At 54.3% G+C, this 19,260-nt stretch overlaps 2 protein-coding genes across 3 annotated transcripts; one reads left to right on the top strand and one right to left on the bottom strand.

The window, feature by feature from the left end:
• Positions 1 to 5,912: 5,912 nt before the first annotated feature.
• DLX2 (distal-less homeobox 2) lies at positions 5,913 to 7,529 on the top strand. 2 transcript variants are annotated; one of them, XM_030454468.1, is made up of 3 exons: positions 5,913 to 6,253; positions 6,486 to 6,670; positions 6,919 to 7,529. In XM_030454468.1, the coding sequence occupies exons 1-3, from the start codon at positions 5,929 to 5,931 to the stop codon at positions 7,201 to 7,203; spliced, it is 795 nt and encodes a 264-aa protein (XP_030310328.1). In that variant the 5' UTR covers positions 5,913 to 5,928; the 3' UTR covers positions 7,204 to 7,529. The 2 variants fall into 2 exon arrangements, with proteins under 2 accessions (XP_030310328.1, XP_030310327.1); XM_030454467.1 differs by having other exon boundaries at positions 6,483 to 6,670.
• A 6,527-nt stretch (positions 7,530 to 14,056) lies between these two features.
• DLX1 (distal-less homeobox 1) lies at positions 14,057 to 17,251 on the bottom strand. The gene is made up of 3 exons (XM_008505107.2): positions 16,778 to 17,251; positions 16,074 to 16,273; positions 14,057 to 15,743 (listed from the first exon to the last, which is right to left on the bottom strand). Exons 1-3 carry the CDS (start codon positions 17,088 to 17,090, stop codon positions 15,489 to 15,491), a joined length of 768 nt encoding a protein of 255 aa, XP_008503329.1. The 5' UTR covers positions 17,091 to 17,251; the 3' UTR covers positions 14,057 to 15,488.
• Between the last annotated feature and the right edge of the window lie 2,009 nt (positions 17,252 to 19,260).

The raw sequence follows: 19,260 nt of genomic DNA, 5'->3' as shown, positions 1-19,260 counted from the left end.
TTTAATTTTATATCTCCAAGCAATTCACTATCTCTACTTAAGCTGTGTACAAAGGCTGGGGATAGCCAGTGCCAAATCCCAGAGCACATGTCCAAGTACTTCCGTGAAAAGGCTCTGCAGTTTGCAATTTCAGTCCGTTTAGTGTGGTATTCCAGATGGAAATGCAGCCACCTAGGACTTGCCCCAAGTGTGTTGCAGCTGTATAATCCACTTAAAAGGTTCCTGAGCATATCTTTTTTAAAGCAAATCAAATAGCCCACCATTCCAGAAAAGATTTCCATTTTTTCTAGCAGGAACAAACCCTGCTATTTGCCAGTCAAAGGAGGTATCACCTCAAGCAGCCTGCTGCAGGGGAAGCTGCACTCCACATCTCAGGCAGTTTGCTGACACTACAGATCAAAACTCATCCAAGCATACCAAGGTGGTATAGCATTTTTCAGCTTCAAATACCATTGTTGACTAAATTGCACCCTTAAATTAATCACAATTAAACTAAACCAAAGCAGTCCAGGTTATTCCCTGTATTGAACAGTTCAGTTAAATTGCGCTTAGACTGCACAGGTAAAGTTTATACAGATTTTACCATCAAGGCAAAAAATCTGTTCCCCACCACCTGTGCAAAACGAGAACTCACAGTAACACAAATGATCAACTCAGCCTAAATTTGCTCCCACAAAATACGCTTCTCAGCTTCTCTCACACTTGCATCTACAGCAATACTAGAAATTATCTAATGATTCATCTTGAAAGAATTTTTCCTGCATGTTCTTTAGGATTTTTCCCACCTAATATCCACACATAAGACACATTCAACAAAGATTTACCTGTGGGCTGAATATGAGTTTGCTCAAATCCACTATAAAGTAGGCTCAGAACCCCGTGCTCTGGAGTATATGTGTACCTGCAACCACAGCTGACCAGCCTGTGGTCAGTTAACATTCCTGTATAATACTATTAAAAAGATTTGTTTCTAGCTGTCCTACCAATCCCCTTCTAAAGAAAAAAGTATATAGCTTTTGACAGTGCTGATACTTATGACAAAGATGATAATAATAAATGGATAAATAAATAAATAAAACCACAAACAAAGCAAACCAAAACATTACCAACACAAGAGGCAACCAGGACAGCCTGAAGGGCCTTACTTTAGCAGTGGGTGGGATTTCACAGCCATAAAGGAGGCAAAAGGGACTGCTTGGAGGTGCTCTGCTTTATTCCCAAAACCCACATGCCACACATGGAGGATTGCTGCTCTACTGCCTTCACATTCTTCCAACAGACTTTCCTTCTCCCCTTCTCATTTGTAACAATGATTAGACCCAAGAATGTGCTGATACCAGACACCCCAATTCATTAGGCTGTGCACCTCCTCAATATAGTACCAGGGAACAAAGGAGAAGCACCTGTGCTAAAAGACATCCACTATTAAAAGTCAGGTTTTGTTCCAGTCTGCAAACGTTTCTACTGAAGGAAGATGCTGAGCTACCAGTGAATCTTCACTGAGAAAGATAATCTGAGGCCAAGACAACTTAATAAACAACTCTGAAAAGATTTAGAGAGCCCATGCTTCCCGTCACACTTGTGTAAGCTGTTTACAACAAGGGGCTAAGAAAGGAAACCTCAGGGAGGCACACAAGGGGGCATATTCTTCCCAGAAGAGTTTTGTGATTTTTGAAATAAAGTAATCTGATGCACAGGTGGATGAGACAATAAACAGCTTTTAGAGAGGAAAACGATAACGCTGGATTCTGAAACTAAGCACAGCAGGTAGCAAGCTACTGGATGGGTGGTGAAAAGACTCACACAATTTTCTAAAAGCTGATATGCTTAATCCCTCAGAAAAGGAAGATTTAACTGTTACTGTTACTTCAGTGTAACACCACATCTCACAAGTACAATGCAAGCATAAACACTCCTCATGGCTTCATGAAGAACATGACTTAAAGGACCCATCTATTTTGAAAACAAATACCAACGACTATACCATGCATTGTATCACTATAAATCCACTGGAAAGCATTTTCTACAGCCATGAAAAGAATCCTGTATTTTTAACATGCTACTGACATAGAAACAACTGTCCAATTACTTTTTTTGCATCATTATCGGAAATAATGGGCCCATTTCCCAAGATACACTGCATTCCCACTGAAATAAGTTAAATGAGTCTGGCAGATGTGGATCATAATGGATAACATAATATTAACAACTACAGCAGTTTAAAAATTAATCTCTTAATGCTGAGTGTGGTTCTCTTCAAGTCAAACTTGAGATAAAACATGGTGGAACAACTTGCTCTGTTGATCCCTAGATTAAATGTATACCATATATAAAGACTGAGGATGTCAGCCTCTAGGTGCTTTCACCTTCTTCTTAGTTGATGACTGTTTTAGGAAGGAAATCACAGAAATATGAGTTCATTAAAAAACAAAACATATCAGGCAGGAGTTACTGTGGCCATTTCTGTGAGTCATAAACAACTGGCCTGTTAAAAAACAAAAAACAAACAAACAAACAAAAAAAAGCAGACCAAGAAAAGAAAAAAAGAACTGATCAGCAGCAGAGATGATGACTTTGAAGACTGATGGTCCATTTTGTGTCTGTATACAATGTGTTTCATATACTTGATAGACAAAATATGTTTTACCAGCATGAGAACGCTTCTAAAACAAAATAGTCAACAAGTACAGCTCAATTGTTTTGCAGCCTCTGGCAATAAGTGCTGTACATTTATATAAATCTTATAACCTAAACTTTTGAATACTAAACTACTCTACAATTAGAAGGCAAGCATCTCTCAGGTGCAACTGAATGACTAACACCCATAAGTTACACATTTTGCAGTACCCAAACATTCCTTTTCACAGGACACAGATAATAACACATTATCTTCTACACCAAAATCAAGGAAGACTGCTGAGTATTGATAGCAAGTACACAAAGCACTCCTCCTCTCCTCTGAATTTTACCTCATGACCCATGACTCCCTGGGTCCCTTCTAATTACCCATCCAGACAACATTCACAGTTCCCAAAGCAGAGACAAAAAAAAGTAGAAAAGTAGAATTAAAATTATTTTGACATATATGACGAAAACATAAATTTGGGCTAGCCTAATGCCATAACTTTTTTTAACTCCTTGTTAATACGATTCAGAATGTTTTAAAACATTCATGGTAGTGGAGTTGTGCCTTACCTAGTACAACCCTTCCTCCTTCCTCCTGCTGCTTGGTGTCTTCCTTCATCATAAACCGTTCACCTTCACAGCCGGGAAAGTCATGCCTTTATTTAAACAAGCTGGTGTTTAACAGCCACCTCATGAGCAAAGTTCAAGTAAATGAGAAATAACCAAATCAGATCGACAAGATCAGCCAAATGAATATGGGAACTCTCGGGCCCTAATTCCAGAGGAGTCTGTGCCTCCACACAGGCAAAACAGATTGCCAGAATAAAGCCGTAAGGCTCTGGAGTAGCAGCTATGTAAAAATTAACCTAAATTCCTGAGCTGATTTATGAGGAACAACTTGCACGAGAAAAACTTCGTATATGATGAAGTCAATAAAAACGTGACCTTCATTTTTTGTGTAAATCACCATGCATATGCATGGGGATACACAGCAGTTTTTTGTTGTTTGTTTGGTTTTTTTTAATTTAAGGAAAAGTTTCTCCATATAGCAAGGCACGTTTCCAAGAAAGTCTTTTGAAAGTCTTCAGAATGTGGGAAGGCACCGTCCTTTCTCTTCTGTAGTTTGTTTTGGTTTTCTGGGGCTGGGGGTTTTAAACTATGTCTATGCTTCCAAACCTGACCAATGCAGCCCGGCTGAGCGCCCTGATCTCTGCTGACCAGCACCAAACGTGGCTTCTCCCCTTCTCTCCCGTGACAGCCCGCGGCTCTTCCAGGCTGCTGGTCCACGTCCAGACACAGGCAGAAATAGCCGTACAACGACGTAACGTGGGACGGCAGTCACCTCAGACTGCGGATTTTATACACGAGGTCATTTTTTCTGTTTTTTTATTGAAGACCAGACCATGTTATAGACCGCAGTACGCAGGCGGCTGCTGCAGGCGCTCTGCGCGTCCCCGGCTGGGGACCCCTCGGGCTCAGCTCGCTCCGGCAGCTCTGGGCGCCAGGTACCGGCGGTGTCACCCCCGGTTCTCGGCACGTCGCCGAGCACCCCACCTCCGGCGGCTCCGGTCTAGGAGTCACCTGCCACCTCCGGCGTCGCGGCCTCGCTCACCTTCGCCCGACGCCTGCCGTAGCGCCGCCGCCCCCACCGGGCACAGACGGGCAGGCTCCAGCCGCGCCCCGCTTCAAAGCGACCGCAGCGGAGCTGGAGCCGGAACGGGGGCGAGGCCGCCCGGTGGCTGGGGCGGGAGGTCCGGCGGAGACGTTGGGCTCCGGCACCTGCGTCGTGAGGGACGGAGCGCGAGGAGGGGTCCTGAGGGGGCACGCGCCCGGGCCCCACGAGAGGAGCTTGGCGCGAGGACACTTCATCGGCACGCGCGAGGCTCGTGGGGGCGCGGCGGGACCGGCAAATGGCGCCGCGGGGGCCGCTCCCGCTTGTCCCCTTTTGTGTCCGATTTCCGGCCACCCCCGCACCAGCGACTTCTCCCTCCCTGCCCACTCCGTGGGGACCCACGCTGAGCACCCGTGGCACTCCCCCCGCGTAGACACGTGGCCCCGGGGGTCTCGGGGACCGTCCGCGTTTTAACATTCTCCTGCGAGAGAAACGCGTTTTCGTGACCAGGGGCTCCGCTCCACGGCGGGACAATCGAGCGAGAAAAACTAAATGTGAAAATAAACATCAGTTCTGGAGCCATTTTCCCGCGCCCTCGAGACATCGTTCCGGCAGCCCACGGCCGCCGAGCCGGTTGCTACTGCTGCCCCACGGTACTGTTCCCGGCAGAGGGCAGTCGAGGCAGAGCCACCGCTCCCGCCCGAGACCCTCCCCCGACAGCCCGTGCCGGCCTCGGTGCAGCTGCAAGCCGGCAGGGACGGGGGGCAGAAAGGCGGACGGCCACTCGGGGGTGCCCGGCACCGCCAGTCCGTCGGTCGTGCCGGGGCTGCAACGACGCGCTCTTGCCGTCTGCCTCGTAGAGAGGGGTCCGGTGGGTGCCGTCAGAAACTGCTCTGTAAAATACACGTGCGTGAGCACCAGACCGACTGGCGTCTTCTCGTGTTTAACGTTGGGAACCTGTGGCTGCAAAGCGCTTCCACCCCGGCACGGAGCGGGGGGGTGAGGGGTGTTAGCGCTTCCACCACGTGGCCGAATCCCTGGGCCCAGAACACCTGTTAGAGACACCCGACCGCCGGTCCCCCAGTTCCGCTCTTCGCCAGCCGCGCCCGCAAGGATTTGCCGCTAACGGCGACATGGACGTCGCGGGCTTTTCCCTGGGAGCGGGCACACACTGGGAGCAGCGCGGCAGAAGCGGCCGTGTCGGCCCGCAAACCCGAGCGCTCGCCGGAGGGAATCGGAACGCTCCGTCGGACGGCGGCGGCGGGGAAGAGGCGGAGAGACCCGTGCATCTGGGCCACGGAAAGTCCCGGTCGTGTCCCGGGTGCCACGCAGCCCCGGGCAGGGCACAGCCCCGCAACCGCTGGTGCCCGAGCCACGCGCGGCTCCCGTCCCGTGCCCCGCGGACCCCAGAGGGATACGGCGCGGGCGGTCTCGCCATTGGCTGTTGCTAGGTGACGTGCGGCGCGCCACGTGACCGGTGTTAAATGCCGCCCCGGCGGCGCGCGGCGCCGCAGAGCCCGTCCCGCTGGCGGCGGCGGGAGCGCGGCAGCACGGTCCGGCCCGGCCCGGCCTGGCCCCGCGGGCTCGGAGTGCAGCGCAGCAAGGCGAGCATGGTGGCGCGGCCCTGACCCACTCCCCGGTGGGGAGGGCCGCGGGTCGGCGGCCCGTGCCCCGACGGGCGGGGGCGCGGAATGACCGGGGTGCTGGAGAGCCTAGTGCCGGACATGCACGCCAGCCAGATCTCCGCCGGCAGCTACCACCAACACGGAGGCCTACACAAGCCGCAGGAGTCTCCCACGCTGCCCGTCTCCACGGCCACCGACAGCAGTTACTACACCAACCAGCAGCACGGGGCGGCTGGCGGGCCGCCCTACGGCCCGGTGGGCTCCTACCCCTACGCGGGCAGCGGTACCGCCCCCTACTCGGCCAAGGCCGGCTACGACCTGGGCTATGCGGGCGCCTACGGCTCCTACGGTCCCTACGGCAGCAGGGCCTCTCTGGCCAACAACGACTCCGGTACGTCCGAGCCTCGGGGGGGCGGCTCAGGGTATCCGACGGGAGCCGGGTGGCCACTCCAAGTCCGGCGAGGAGGCGGTCGGGGCTCGAGACCCGGGGTGGGCCGGGAGGGAGCTCGACCCGGGCGGGCCGCCGCGACGGAGTGGGCGGCGATGCCGTAGATGTGGGCAAGACCCTGGGCGGCGGGGGCTCCTCTCCTCCCTCACCGGGACCTCCGTTTCTGCCGCAGCAGAGAAGGAAGATTGCGAGCCGGAGATCAGGATCGTGAACGGGAAGCCGAAGAAAGTGCGGAAGCCTCGGACCATCTACTCCAGCTTCCAGCTGGCGGCTCTACAGCGGCGCTTCCAGAAAACCCAGTACCTCGCCCTGCCCGAGAGAGCGGAGCTGGCGGCCTCCCTCGGCCTCACACAGACGCAGGTAGGGCTCTCCCGCCGCAAGGCCTCGGTCATGTCCCACCCCGCGAGGATGCTCGCCCTTCGCCGGGTGGGGTGAGGGCGTGGGAAAAGGACCGGCGCGGGGAGGGAGTTCGGGGAAGCGGTTCCGCCACCGGGGCAGCGCCGGCACTGTTGGGGAATGAGAAATCTGCTTCTCCCGGCCCCTCCGGCGCCCGGGCGCCGGGGAGGTCCTGCGGAGGCTACGGCCGTCTGATGCCCCTCTCCCCCTAGGTGAAGATCTGGTTTCAGAACCGCCGTTCCAAGTTCAAGAAGATGTGGAAGAGTGGCGAGATCCCGGCGGAGCCGCCTCCACGCCGCAGCACTTCGCCGCCGCCTCCCACTTCGCCCCCTGCCTGGGATTTCGCTCCGCACCCGCGCACGGCGGGCAGCACCGGCACCGCCAGCCCCAGCCCCGCCGCCGCTTTCCTCGGCAGCTACTCGTGGTACCCGCCGGCGCCCGGCCCCGTCCCGCAGCCGACGCAGCCGCCGCATCACCACGGCAGCGGCATTTTTTAGCCGCCGCAGAGACTTGGGCCCGCGGGGCCGTGCCCGGCAGCCGCTGGGCACCGAGCTGCAGCACCGGTGTTTTGGCGAAGCCTGGCTCTGGCCGTTCTCGAGGAAAGGAACCGCTCCGCGCCCCGTCTTGTTCCGTCGCGCCACCGGCGGGGGGCCCCCGTGTGCGCTCAGGCCGGCGGGGTCTGTCCTCCTGCTCCCCAAAAGAACCAGGCTGCGGAACAAGCACCCACCTCCTCTCCCTCCCTCTTCCTTGGCTCTTTCGTCAAACCACGGGTGCAGAACTTTGATTAATTCTTGATTTTTTATTTTTTTAAAGTCGTTAGGTGCCTTTGCGGATAACCTCAATTTGATGTTGGGGATTAAAAAAATAAAATGTTAAAAAAAAAGATAAATAATTTTTATATGTAGATTTAAAGCAAGACCCTCCCCATATTGAAGTTACCCTTTTTATCTGTGAACAAAACCATCCGGCGAGGGGGGTTGGTCGCAGTCGGCGGTGCCGGGGTGAGTCCGGGAAGGTTTTGTGGCCCGACGGGGCCTCTCCGGGGCGGAAGGCGATCCTAAGCGAGCCCTCCCCTCTATCCACACCTCTGGCAATTCAGCCACCGGTCCTTCCCTCCGCTGTTTGATGTCTAGAGCCGGGGGGGGGGGTATTTTTGGTTATTTATTATGGAAAGCTTAAACACTCTAATGTTTCTTTTACAATAAGCAGAGATTATTTAAATAAATTATTGTTTCCATGGTGCTCACGGTGCTGAATTTCTTTGGGGATGGGGGAGCTTCGGGGTATCGATCCGGACCCCAGCTGAGGGGGAGAGCTACGTCCCCGCCACCCCTGTCCCATTGCAACTGCTGCCACAAACCGGCAACTTCCCTCTTTCATCCCCTCATCTCCTTTCCCGTCTGCAATAAAGTCTCGCCCCTGCCAGTCTTATCGGCGAGGCCGTGAATCACTCAGCGTGCCCTGCAGCAGCCCAGAGCCTCCCCCTTCTCCCCCCTCCCTCCGCTTGCTGGCGCCAGCGACATTTCGCCGGGGACTGGTTCCTGCCGTCTCCCAGCCTCCTAGACGGGCCAGAGGGGTTTGGGGCAGGGCCGAGTCCGGGAACAGAGGTTCACCTGCAGCTGGTACCCGCACACAGCCGTGCTCCGGAGAAATTTCGCCTCGCACTCCGGTAGATGGTTTCCCTGGGACGGAAGTAGTGGCTTTCCCCGACCTCATCTGTGACCCTTAAAGGGCTGGGGGTATCGGCTGGACCTCTCCGGGATGTGCTACCGGAGGGCTGGACTCTGCTCCTCAGGATGTATGCCTCTGAGATGCAGCCCTCCAGGCTTCACCTCTCAGTTGTAACTCCTCTGGGACGTACCTTGCATCCTGGATACCTCCAGGATGAACCCTGTTCCAGGCTGCATCCCCTCCAAGTTGAACCTCTCTGGGATGTATCCCTCGAGGGCTGAACCCCGCCAGGATGTAGCCCTCTGGGAGGCTCCGTACCCCTCCCTACACCCCTCTTAGCTGAACCTCCTTCTAGGCTGCACTCCTCTGAGCTGCACCCTCCGGGATATAACCCTCCCAGCTGCGACCCTCCGAGCTGTGACCCGGGGGAGTGTACTCGTCTGGGCTGCATCCCTGGAGGTCCTGAGGGCTGAAAGAAGTAAAGGGAGGTGAGAGGGAGGTCTCTGCCCTCTGTGGCCCCGTAGCCCTGCCAGACTGGATCAGTGCGGAGCATCTCACTGCAGACATGGTGATAAAGAGGCCCAGGCCGGCTCGCCCGGGGCAGGAAACGTGCAGCCCGGACGGGAGTCCCCCGATAGGCTTTGGCATGAGGAACCCAAGCGGGTCCGGCGAAGGCACGGGGGGAAGGAGGCGGGGTGCCCTCACAGGGGACGGTGTGGGAGGCCCGGGAGGGCACATTGCTCCCAAGAACTTGGAGAAAGAGAAAGCTTGTGGAGGGGAGAAGGAGAAAAAGAGAGGAGGGTATTGTTGGAGGACGAGAGGTGGCTGCAAAGGCGGCGAGAGAGGGGAGCGGGAGAGACAAAGGGGGAAGCGGCAGCTGCCCGCGTCTCCGGCGCTGCCCCGGAGCGCGGACGGAGAGAGGTCCCAGAGCCTCCTCGGTAAACAGCGAGGCCAGCTGTCCCGCACCTCACCACCCCCGCACCAACCGCGGGTATACCAGGCGGCATCGGCGGCGCCCGCACGTTCTGACCAGGGGAAGGAGCTTCCCCGCTGGCTGGCGGCGAAGTGCTGGGACGGTGGCCAGGTATCAGGGTGGGGGTACGAGTGGCGAGCAACACCGCGGAGCCCCCCGCCCCGCCATCAGTCATCGGTCCCCGGTGGGAGGAGGGTGAGCTGTAGGGAACTGGGACACCCATTTGCCAGATGACAAGTTTTCCTCAGCCGTTCCTGCGGGATGCAAGAGGAACCTGGGCACACGACATGGCCGGGACGTAGACTGCTTTTCCCGCTGCCCAGCGCTTCTGGCTATTAAATAAAGTTTCCCCCAAACACCTGCCCCCCGGCCCCCTCCCTGCCTTCTCTCTTCGCCCAGCGACTCCATCCTGCTAAAGCTCGGCCCGGTATGGGCGGGCAGGATGCCGACAGCGGCGTGGGGGTCCTGGGGGGGGGGTCCGGACCGGGCGGGAGCAGAGCACTCCGCCGCGGGACTGGCGAGGCCACCGGCCTCCCTTGTTGTCCTCCGCGTTTCCCTTCTTCTATTTAGGTATTTATTGGTTTTTAATTAATGTCGTAGTATTTAATCGCTGCCTGCTAGCAGCAGCTCTCCCTGGGCTGCTCGCACCTGCTGTGTGCGTCGGGAGTATTCGTGCTTCACCCCTGCAGCATCCCCGCAGCTTCCGGAGCCCTTGCAGGCACTGCATTTCAGCCGCTGCCCTCAGGGACTTGGGATGCGGCTCACACAGTGCTGCGGACGGCGCAGGAAAGCGGGTGCAGAGGCGCTGCACCTCCACCCGCACCATGAACGCATACGTATAGATCTGTGTGTGTTTGCAGTTTATTTTCTCGTGCTCTTTTCCTGCCCGATAGGACGGGGCAGGCACCGCTGCCGACCTTGTGTCCCCGCACAGGGCGGCAGCTACGCGGGACTCCACCGCCCGGGGTCGGGAAGAGCCGTGGGGAGTCGGGCAGCCGAGTGGCCAAAGCTGCCCCTGACGTGCCCCCCTCCCCCCTCCCCTAGCACTCCGGGAAGGTGTTGGGCGGTGTGGGGGGCTGGTCCGATTCCTCCCCACGTCTCAGCACTGACAGACCCCCCCATTGGGCCCGGCCCCGGGTGGGGGAGGTTGAGCGGGGCCAGCCCCGGGGGGAGAGGCCGGGGTAACTGATGGCTCCGAGGACAGTTCGGTCCGGGGGGGCCGGCCTGGCAGCCGCCTGGACGAGGGGCACCCTCTGCTTCCCAGGCTCACGGGCGGGGCCGGCCGGGCTTGTGCCGTGGGTAGGCAATTTACTCATTTGCCCCGGTGAAAAGAAAAAGCACGAGAAATTCAATTAAAGCAGCTCTGGCAAAAGGAGTTATTTGAGGCATGAATGTCTCCCCTAAAGCTGCAGCAATCATGTGGCATTAGACACTTCCGGAATCCTATAGCCAACTTGAAAAATCCCAGACCCCTTTTTTTCCCTAATTTTTGCTCTGATCTGTAATTTTATCCACATTTGCACTAGTTTGAGCATTCTGGCTCTCCCATCTGAAAGCCTGCAATTACTATATAATTCTTCGCAATTTCACATGTCCTAATATGGACTGTAATTTTTGCGCAAGACAATTTCCTGCTATTTCAAGCATCAACATTGTCAAAGTTGTATGTACATAATAAATGGGAATATCAATGCATAGTTTTTAGCATAACATCTTGACTCCTCGATAATTATATCCGTTCGGAGCCTACGCAGAATTAGCCTGAATTGCATGGTAACTGCTGCTGCTTTAAAATTTTTAAAAATTACTCATAATTTTCCCAAAGATTACCAAGATCTCGAGTGCACAATGTCATCAGCGTAATGAAGAGTAAACATTTATGCTAATAATCTGCAATTTTTTTCATCAGCTATAAAGACAGAGGCTATATAGCAGAAAATTTCAGTCATATTCTGCAAGAGCAGAGCTGCAAAAAGGCTGCTGCGCTCAGAGGCATGTGCATCTCTGGGGGATCTCAATCCACACTTGCACTCTCAGGATATTATTATTGTGCTCGGCTTTCTTTTTTTTTTTTTTTCTTTTTTTTTTTTTTTTTTTCTTCTTCTCTCTCCCTCTCCTTTCTTTCTCCCTCCCCGATCTTCTCCCCATCTCTCACAATCTTTCTCTCCTGTAACTTTCGTAGCAAAAAGCTGCGTTCGGTTCTTTGGTTTGTTTTAAAGCAAAGATTTGTGCCCAGAGACTCAGGGAAGGCAGAAGGTAAGGGTGGCGACACAGGCTCCTTTCTCCCGGGGGTAGGTGAGTGCATGGAACGCGACGTGAACGGATGCCCCGCGTGGGCCGCGGGTGGGGCGGAAGAAACCGTCGGCGGCTCCGCCGGCCCCATCTCCCCGCAAAACTTCCAGCCGGAGGCGGCGGCGGGAAAAGGGGAGTGGGGCGGCGGGCCGGGCGGCGGGGACGCGGGGCACTGCCAAGCCGAGCCGTGGCATCCCGCGGGCCAATCCGCGGAGCACTGCGCGAGCAGAGCGGAGCCGGGGCGGAGCGGGAGCACTCGCTGCCCGGGGACTTCTGCGGGGGCCGGGGACTGCCGGGACCAGGGCGCGCTCATTTTCGGTGGTGGTTTCGCGGTGTGAGTTTGTCGTTTCCTTGCAAAGGGGAGAGCTACTGCCCGGTTCCCAGTCGAGAGCTGGGAGCCGGGAAGGGAGGGCACCGTCACGGGGGCAACATGGCACTTTTTCAACGGCGTGAGAGTGGAGGTGGCAGGAGCCGGGCAGGCGGTCGGTAGCGGGGAAACCGAAGTGGGCGGCGGCGGGGATTTCTTGTCCCACTCTGTCAAATGAAGGGAGCAAATTCCGAATGTAAACGGTCTTGGGCTCTGATATTTGATTTTTTTTTCTAGTTCCAGGGGCCGCTCTGTGCTCTGCAATTAGATTGACACATGTACAACATACCCAGCCATTCGAGGGGGTTCGCAGGGACACTCCAAAGGGATTTTTTTTTTCTTTTTGGGTGGAAGATATTAAAGAGGTATCTGTTGTTTGGCAATTTTGCGAAGTCTGTCTTCATTACTTCAACATTGTGCATTTGCTAATTTGGAAGCCCCTTCCTATTGACAGCTCTGCTCCATACACCTGCAAGCAATTTGCAGAGCTCCAATATAGGAGAATTGCAGAGATGGCAGCTCGCACCTATTTTATTTTTTTTTTATTCGCTTTTCTCAATGCACAGCAAATTTGGCTTTCAGTGCGTTATCTCTTTTGTTAATGCAAAAAGATTCCCTGGGCGAAAAAATTGCTCATAATTACCAGAGAGATGGGGAAACTGCATTAGAATAAATAAACCTGAAATTACTGTAATTATGTTGTGTTTGATGGGCTCGGCTTGTAATCAAGAAGAGAATACAGTGAAATGATGCTGACCCTCTTGGGTTTGCAGCTGTACGCGCACTTTGGGGTCTTTTTTTGCAGAAAAGAGTCATTTTGATCATCATTAAGCTGTGTGTAACCTATTTCAGAAGTGTTTGAAAATGAGGGGCAGGGTTTTTTTTCCCAACAAGGAAAAAAAAATATATCCCAAAATTGCATTTTGCCATTTACAGGCTCATCCATAAGGTTGTGTTTGCGGGGTGACAATTGTTAAAGGTATAATATTCGAAATCAGGACTTAATCATTGTAATGAGGTATTGTTTCAATATAAGCACCTTTGGATTATTCATAGTTTAATTAATATCCTCATTATGAAAATCTTCGAATCAGATATTTGATGAACTACTTGTCAGCAACAAGGCAGAATTAATTAGGCCTGTATTGAGATTAACATTTTCAAATGTACAATTATAATAGAATCTAACTCAAGACCGCCTCGCTAAGAGAAAACTAATAATTTCTCTATTTGAACTGTTAGCACGACGTTATTGAATTAGGAGAAGCTAATATGTATCTTTAGAGATCTCCGGCCCCCTTGACCGCCCCGTCCCTGTCCGGCCAAAGGCGTTTGGTCTCTGGCTGTAGCCGCCGCGGGCGCGGGTCCTGCGCAGGTCCTGGGGCGCTGCGGGGACCCGTTCGGGACTTGGGGCTGCTGGGGACAGGGCTCGAGCTGTGGCACCGCGGGAAATACAGAGCTGGGAAGCATTTTCGGGCCAGACCCAGCACCCCCCGCATCCCCCTGGGCCCGCCACTTGTGCGCATACTGCGCTGCCGCGTATCGGCTGCGCGCCGTCCTCGTGTCGTGGTGAGGGGATGGGTGCGTGCGACGGCGTATTTCAGAAGGGGAGAACATTCCGCTTCCCCGCCTAACCTGGGCGGAGAGTCGCGCACGGCCGGATGGCCAAGCCCGGGGGCTATCCCCCGTTCTGCAGCGCTTCATCCCCAGCAGCAGCCGCCGGCCGTGCCCGTCTCTGGGCCGCCGCGGGGAGTGGGCACAGCTGAGTCCGGCGCTGAGATGGCCCCGGCAGCAACGGGACCGCTCTGCCGCCGAGGGGATGCGGACCTCAGGCTGCCGGCCTGGCTCGCCCGCATCCCCCTCTGGAACCTAGAGCTGGTCCCGGGCAGTCCCTGGACACTAGCAGCCCCTCCGTGGAGCTGCCGTCGCCTCCCCCCGTTACCCTCCCTGTGACGGCCACCGCCGTCCTGCTGCAGAGCGCCGGAGCTTGGCCCGGTCCCCGCTCCCGACCGCGGTACGAGTCAGGGAGCACACGCGTCTCTTTTTCCAAACCATAATTTTACTGTCTCAAAGAAATTTATAACTTATGTACAAAGATTTGTGTGGGGTTTTTTTGTTTTTTTGTTTTTTGTTTTTTGTTTTTTTTTACCTTTCCTTCCCCAAATACAAAGCAATAAGTTAACATTCTTAATATAAAACTAAACTTTGACATATAGAACACTAAACACAGCCGAGCTCAGCTTATCACATTTTCCGAGTTTCACAAGTAAAATGTCAAGATCTCAGTACACAAAGCATCATGTTTTACAGCCACACGAAACAGAACGGAAATAATAATAATAATAATTAAAAAAGGGCTAATTTTGTGCAACATGTTTACAGAACAATAATAATAATAAAGAATAAAATATGTACAGCGAGTAGCTCCTGCACGTCGCTTTGTGCATTTCGACTTCGGGACGGCTTTCCGCGGGGAAGCCCCGCCGGGGCTGCGCGGCGCTGCGCGGGTCCCCCCGCCGCCGCCCTCGGGGCTCTCGTTCCGTTCTCTGCGCCTTGCTTCGCCTCAGCAAAGCGTTCGGCAGCTGCTGCGATTCCACTTCAGAGTACCAAACAATGTGAAATTATTTCCTTTGTTAAATACGCGAGAAATGCAAATAGTTCGGACCAGACTTCTCCATACCAGCGAGGTATAAAAGTTATTGTAAAAGTTAAAAATCGCATCCTTCTCTTGTGGTGATTTTGGGAGTGGGGAGGTGAAGAGGGACCGTGTGTGGATTTGTTTAAAGTAAACTCTGCGTCCGAGCAGTTGCACTTGGCAAGCCGGATTGTCCGTTTGTTTGAAGCATTCTCATAGTGGTAATTTAAGTCAATAAATAAAACCCCTGTCTTCCCCTTTTAACAACAACAAAAAAAAAAAAATATACAGGTGAGTAGTGAAAAGTACAGAAAATGTCGAGGGAAAGAAGCTCTGGAAGTTGTACAGCTTCTTTCCTTCTCGCAATAGAAGAGACGCTCAGATCGGGGTAGGAGATAAATGACCTACATTTCAACAGACACAGACAGACAGACAGGACAGAGAGGGATTCTCCCCCCCACAAACATCTTTTGCTGATTGTCCCACAAAGCCGCGGCCGGCGCTCGCTCTGCTCCCAGGCTGTTCTGCGGTGCTCGGGGCCGCTCCGTCAGCTGTCAGCGGTGGGAACCGGCCCGCATCACATCTGTGCTCTCCTGCACCGAGCTGCGGTGCAGCGTCCTAATGGCTGCATGGGCAAGAGACCTCCTGTTTGTTTGCTTGGGTTTCTTTTGTGGTTTTTCTTCCTCTCTTCTCCACCTTTTTAATTATTATTATTATTTATTTTTTTTCTTTTTTTTTTCCCCCCTTTACTTTACTTTTTAATATATATTTTAAATTTAGTAATAATTTTAATTACTTTCGGGACCGGTAGTGCTTGCGGTAGGGGAAAACATGTTTATTATAATCACATCAGCTGCGGCTGCTGCATAGCTTCTTGGTGGGCCGAAGGATACCACGACGTGTAGCTGGGGATGTAGGTGCCCGGGGTGCCCGACGAGGCCTTACCGGAGGCGGAGGTGGTATTCCAAACCGGGGGCACCGGTGGAGAGCTGCCCGAGAGGGCCCTGCCGTTGCTCAAGGCATTGCTCTCCAGGGCGGCCCCTCCTTGCTTCATCAGCTTCTTGAATTTGGAGCGCTTGTTCTGAAACCAAATCTTCACCTGTGAAGAGGAACGAGGCAGGGATCAGCATCCCTCAGCATCCCTCGGTACCGTCCAGAACCCTCCACAAACCGCGGGACCCAAGGGACCCCCACGCTCAGCGGCCCCCTAGTTTCTCCCCTTAACTCCCCCGTTGCTGCTATGCCTGTTGCCATTTAGTGATGCCAAACCATCCGGTAAGGCCCCCCCACTCGGCCGCGGGCCGAGTATGACTCTGGGCCCGATTGCCCGCGGCTGTGACCCTTTTGCATCACGCGTGGGCTCTCCCACGACGGTTGTGGGGACAGAGAGAGGACACGGGAGAGGGGGCAGGCTCAGTCAGAGATGTACCTGAGTTTGGGTGAGTCCCAGAGAGGCTGCGAGCTCGGCTCTTTCGGGGAGAGCCAGGTACTGAGTTTGCTGGAACCTCCTGTTCAAAGCTTGTAGCTGCAAACTGGAATAAATAGTCCTGGGTTTGCGGATTTTTTTCCCTTTCCCATTAAAGCGAACTTCCCCTCCTTCTACCACAGTGCTTTTCTCCGATTCGGCCCCTACAAACCACAAACGATGTAGAATAAATAATAACAGTAATAGCAACGATAGTAATAATAGCAGTAACAGCAGCAGCAATAGTAACAATAACAGCAGCAGCACCAACAATAACAATAATGAGGAGAAAGAAAGTGAAGCTCGAATAAAGCTAACAAAGGCTCTGGGCGATTATGGCAGCCCAGGCTTCTTCCCAGAGAAAGTTTGCTATTTTTACAGGCTGCAGTTTAGGTTTAATTACCCTTAATTGCATACATTGTTTATAGCGCTACGCAATAAATAATTACGAAGACTAATACGTGCACATCTGGGTTGATTTCTTTTCCAGCCGGGCATTGTGTGCTCTGTGTACTGCTCCCCTGTGATTCTCAGACACTCCTGACTAATATTTTGTAATTCAATTTAATTTTTCCCCCCAGATAGATTATTTTTTTTAATACAAGCACCCTCCCTCCTTGCCTTCCCTCCCCCCCTCTCCCCCCCTCCCCAAAGCCGAGTGCACCTACCTGTCTCCTCTAACCGGGTCTGAGTCAGGCTGGAGTTGTTGGGGTAGGACTGCACTGAACTGATGTAGGGGTTGGTCGAGTGGCTGCTGACCGAGTTCACATAGGGGTAGCCCAGCGGTCGGGAGAAGGACGAAGCTGTGCTGTACGAGCTGTCAGGCTGAGAGTGGCCCGCGGAGTGTAAACAGTGCATGGAATAGTGTCCGTGGGACATGGGAGAAGGAGACATTTGCTGGCTGGGCGGCCCAAACTCCATAAAGACAGCCTTCCCTGAGACGGGGCTATTTAGACTCTCTGGCATGGTAGTCATGGTCATTTCTTGTCGCTTGGTCTGTGTGTGTGTTCTCTCTTCAGCTTGCCTTTTTGGGGTCTGTTGTGTTTCTCAGGACAGGAAAGAACCCAATTTAAGCGGAACAGGGTTTTTCACTTTCCATTCATAAGAAAATGGAGTTTGTCTCTTTGAAAAGTCTAAGCATGATGCTGTAGATCTACACAAACTCGCCTAAAAGCTTTGACTCAGCCAAGTCTATGAATATTCATGAGATGGCGGAGCTGATTGGTCCGCTGTCTTGCATAATCGCTTTGGATTGGTCCGAGGCGCTCGGGGCTCGCCCGGACCCCGGTGAGCGCGGAGAGCCGGGCTGGCAGCGTCGCGCGTCCCCGAGCGCCGGCCGCACGCCCCGACGGCACCGGCGGTACCGCTCCCGGCCTGCGTCCCGGCACCGCTCCCGGCCTGCGCCCCGGCACCGCTCCGCCGGCTCCGAGGGAGAGGCGGCCTGCGTTCCCCGCTCCCATCGCCGTCCGCCCGCTCCTGCCGCCGGCGATGGAGGGCGCCGATCCGGAGCTCGGCAGGAGACAGCGCACCTCCCTCCCTCCGTCCCTCTCCGCGCAGACGGGGGGGACGGTAGTCTCTGTCGCAGACCGGGGAGAGCTGCCGAGGTGCTGGCCCGCCGCGGGGACCCTGTTCGGTGCCCCGCTCCGGCAGATGGCGGCGGGACCCACAGACAAAGCAGGCGGCTCCCGCCTGTCCGGCCGCGCACACTCCGCGGGCGCGCAGGGGCGTTCCGCTCAGCCCCGCGGGTCCCAGCGCCGCCCGCACCTCCGGAGCACGTCTCCCACTTGTTCTTACAAGGGGAAAAAAAAAAAAAACAACAACCCAAAACCTAACGAAGTAAAAATCTCCCTGAACGGGCCAAACGGCGCATTTGAGCTTAAAATGAAAACTTCCGCGTGCGTGAGCGGTAAATGAGGTGGGACTTGGGAGATCCTCCCCAGAAAGCTCACGATGAATCCCAATTTACTTTGTTAGATAATTAGAAAGTGTTGATAATTATTTCTTTCATAATTCAGCGGTGTGACTGTAACAGGAAAATGATCTTGTGAAAGTTCACACGTGCAGATGTATTAGTTACTGATTCATTTGATTAAATGCTAGTCTCAAGTGCTCTGATCCACAGCTGAAGGCGGCCCCATTAGCATAACACTGATGTTTAATTTTCATACGCATAATTAGCCATATATTTAACACTAATAGCAACATGCAGCTTTTCAGCATTAAACAGCCTGGGGTTTGATCTGGCCTGGGCTGAACTTTCCCGGTTACACCTAGGCTGTCTAGGGTGCACAGTTACCACGGCACCGCATCTATGTAATCAAGCACATTTTGGCAGCGTGAAAGCACCAATAAAAGTGAGCGTTCAAAGCAAATCTGGGCGCTGATGTTAGCGGTATTAGCGCCGGCCCGTTTTACCCCGCCGCTGCCGGCGGGGCCAGGGTCCGCTGCCCCGACGCGACAGGGCTCCCCGGCAGCGACCGCACGGTGTTCAGGCTCCGCCGGTCCTTGCAGCAGCCAGACAGCTGATCAGTGTGCAAAACTGACAACTACGAGCCCCTCTGCTCTGACTATTTCCCCCCCCCCCATTTTTTTATTAGTGGCTCCGTCGGTTTTAATTGCCCGTTTTCTAACACCTCTTTTGCTTCCTCTTCTCTCTCTCTCTCTTTTTTTTTTTTTTTTGTGTGTGTGTGTGTGTGTGTGTGTGTGCGTGCGCGTGCATGTTTTATTTTGCTCGCGGTGCGCAAAGTTAATTTTCACGAACTCGCCGCGGCTTGGCGCAGGAAGGGGCAGCAACAGTAAGCCCCTTCAACACGGACCCCTCCGGCTTTGCCTCCCTGGGGATGTAAGTGACCACCCGAGGCGTCTCGGCGCGGTTGTCGGAGGAGGGGACGGGGTACAGGTCCGGCACCTCTAGCTGGCCTGGACCGCAGCGGCCGCGGGGAGCGGCGGAAAGGCTGTTCCGCGCTCGCCGTTTCTGCCACCACCTCCCCAGGTCGGCCGAGAGCAGCCAGTCCCGGGACCAAACGTCGTCCCGCCGGCCCTGCCGAAACCCCGCAGACCATGCGGAGCGGCTCTGCTCACACGCGTCCGAGGAGCGGCTGCCCCGGGCAGTGCGGCTTCTGCCGCAGTGCAAGGGTTGCGGGTCTCCCCG

Source organism: Calypte anna, chromosome 7, assembly GCF_003957555.1.
Source record: "Calypte anna isolate BGI_N300 chromosome 7, bCalAnn1_v1.p, whole genome shotgun sequence".
Lineage (NCBI taxonomy): Eukaryota > Metazoa > Chordata > Aves > Apodiformes > Trochilidae > Calypte > Calypte anna.
The sequence above is the reverse complement of the archived record's forward strand: the minus strand, read 5'-3'. Positions and strand labels throughout refer to the sequence as shown.

Excerpts from the sequence above, each read along its gene's own strand:
- DLX1 (XM_008505107.2), bottom strand. The coding sequence starts at position 17,090 with ATGACCATGACTACCATGCCAGAGAGTCTAAATAGCCCCGTCTCAGGG. Across the intron at positions 16,274-16,777 it reads GACCCGGTTAGAGGAGACAG|GGGCCGAATCGGAGAAAAGC; the intron begins GTAGGTGCACTC and ends TGTGGTTTGTAG. Across the intron at positions 15,744-16,073 it reads TGGGACTCACCCAAACTCAG|GTGAAGATTTGGTTTCAGAA; the intron begins GTACATCTCTGA and ends TCCTCTTCACAG.
- DLX2 (XM_030454467.1), top strand. The coding sequence starts at position 5,929 with ATGACCGGGGTGCTGGAGAGCCTAGTGCCGGACATGCACGCCAGCCAG. Across the intron at positions 6,254-6,482 it reads TCTGGCCAACAACGACTCCG|CAGAGAAGGAAGATTGCGAG; the intron begins GTACGTCCGAGC and ends TTTCTGCCGCAG. Across the intron at positions 6,671-6,918 it reads TCGGCCTCACACAGACGCAG|GTGAAGATCTGGTTTCAGAA; the intron begins GTAGGGCTCTCC and ends CTCTCCCCCTAG.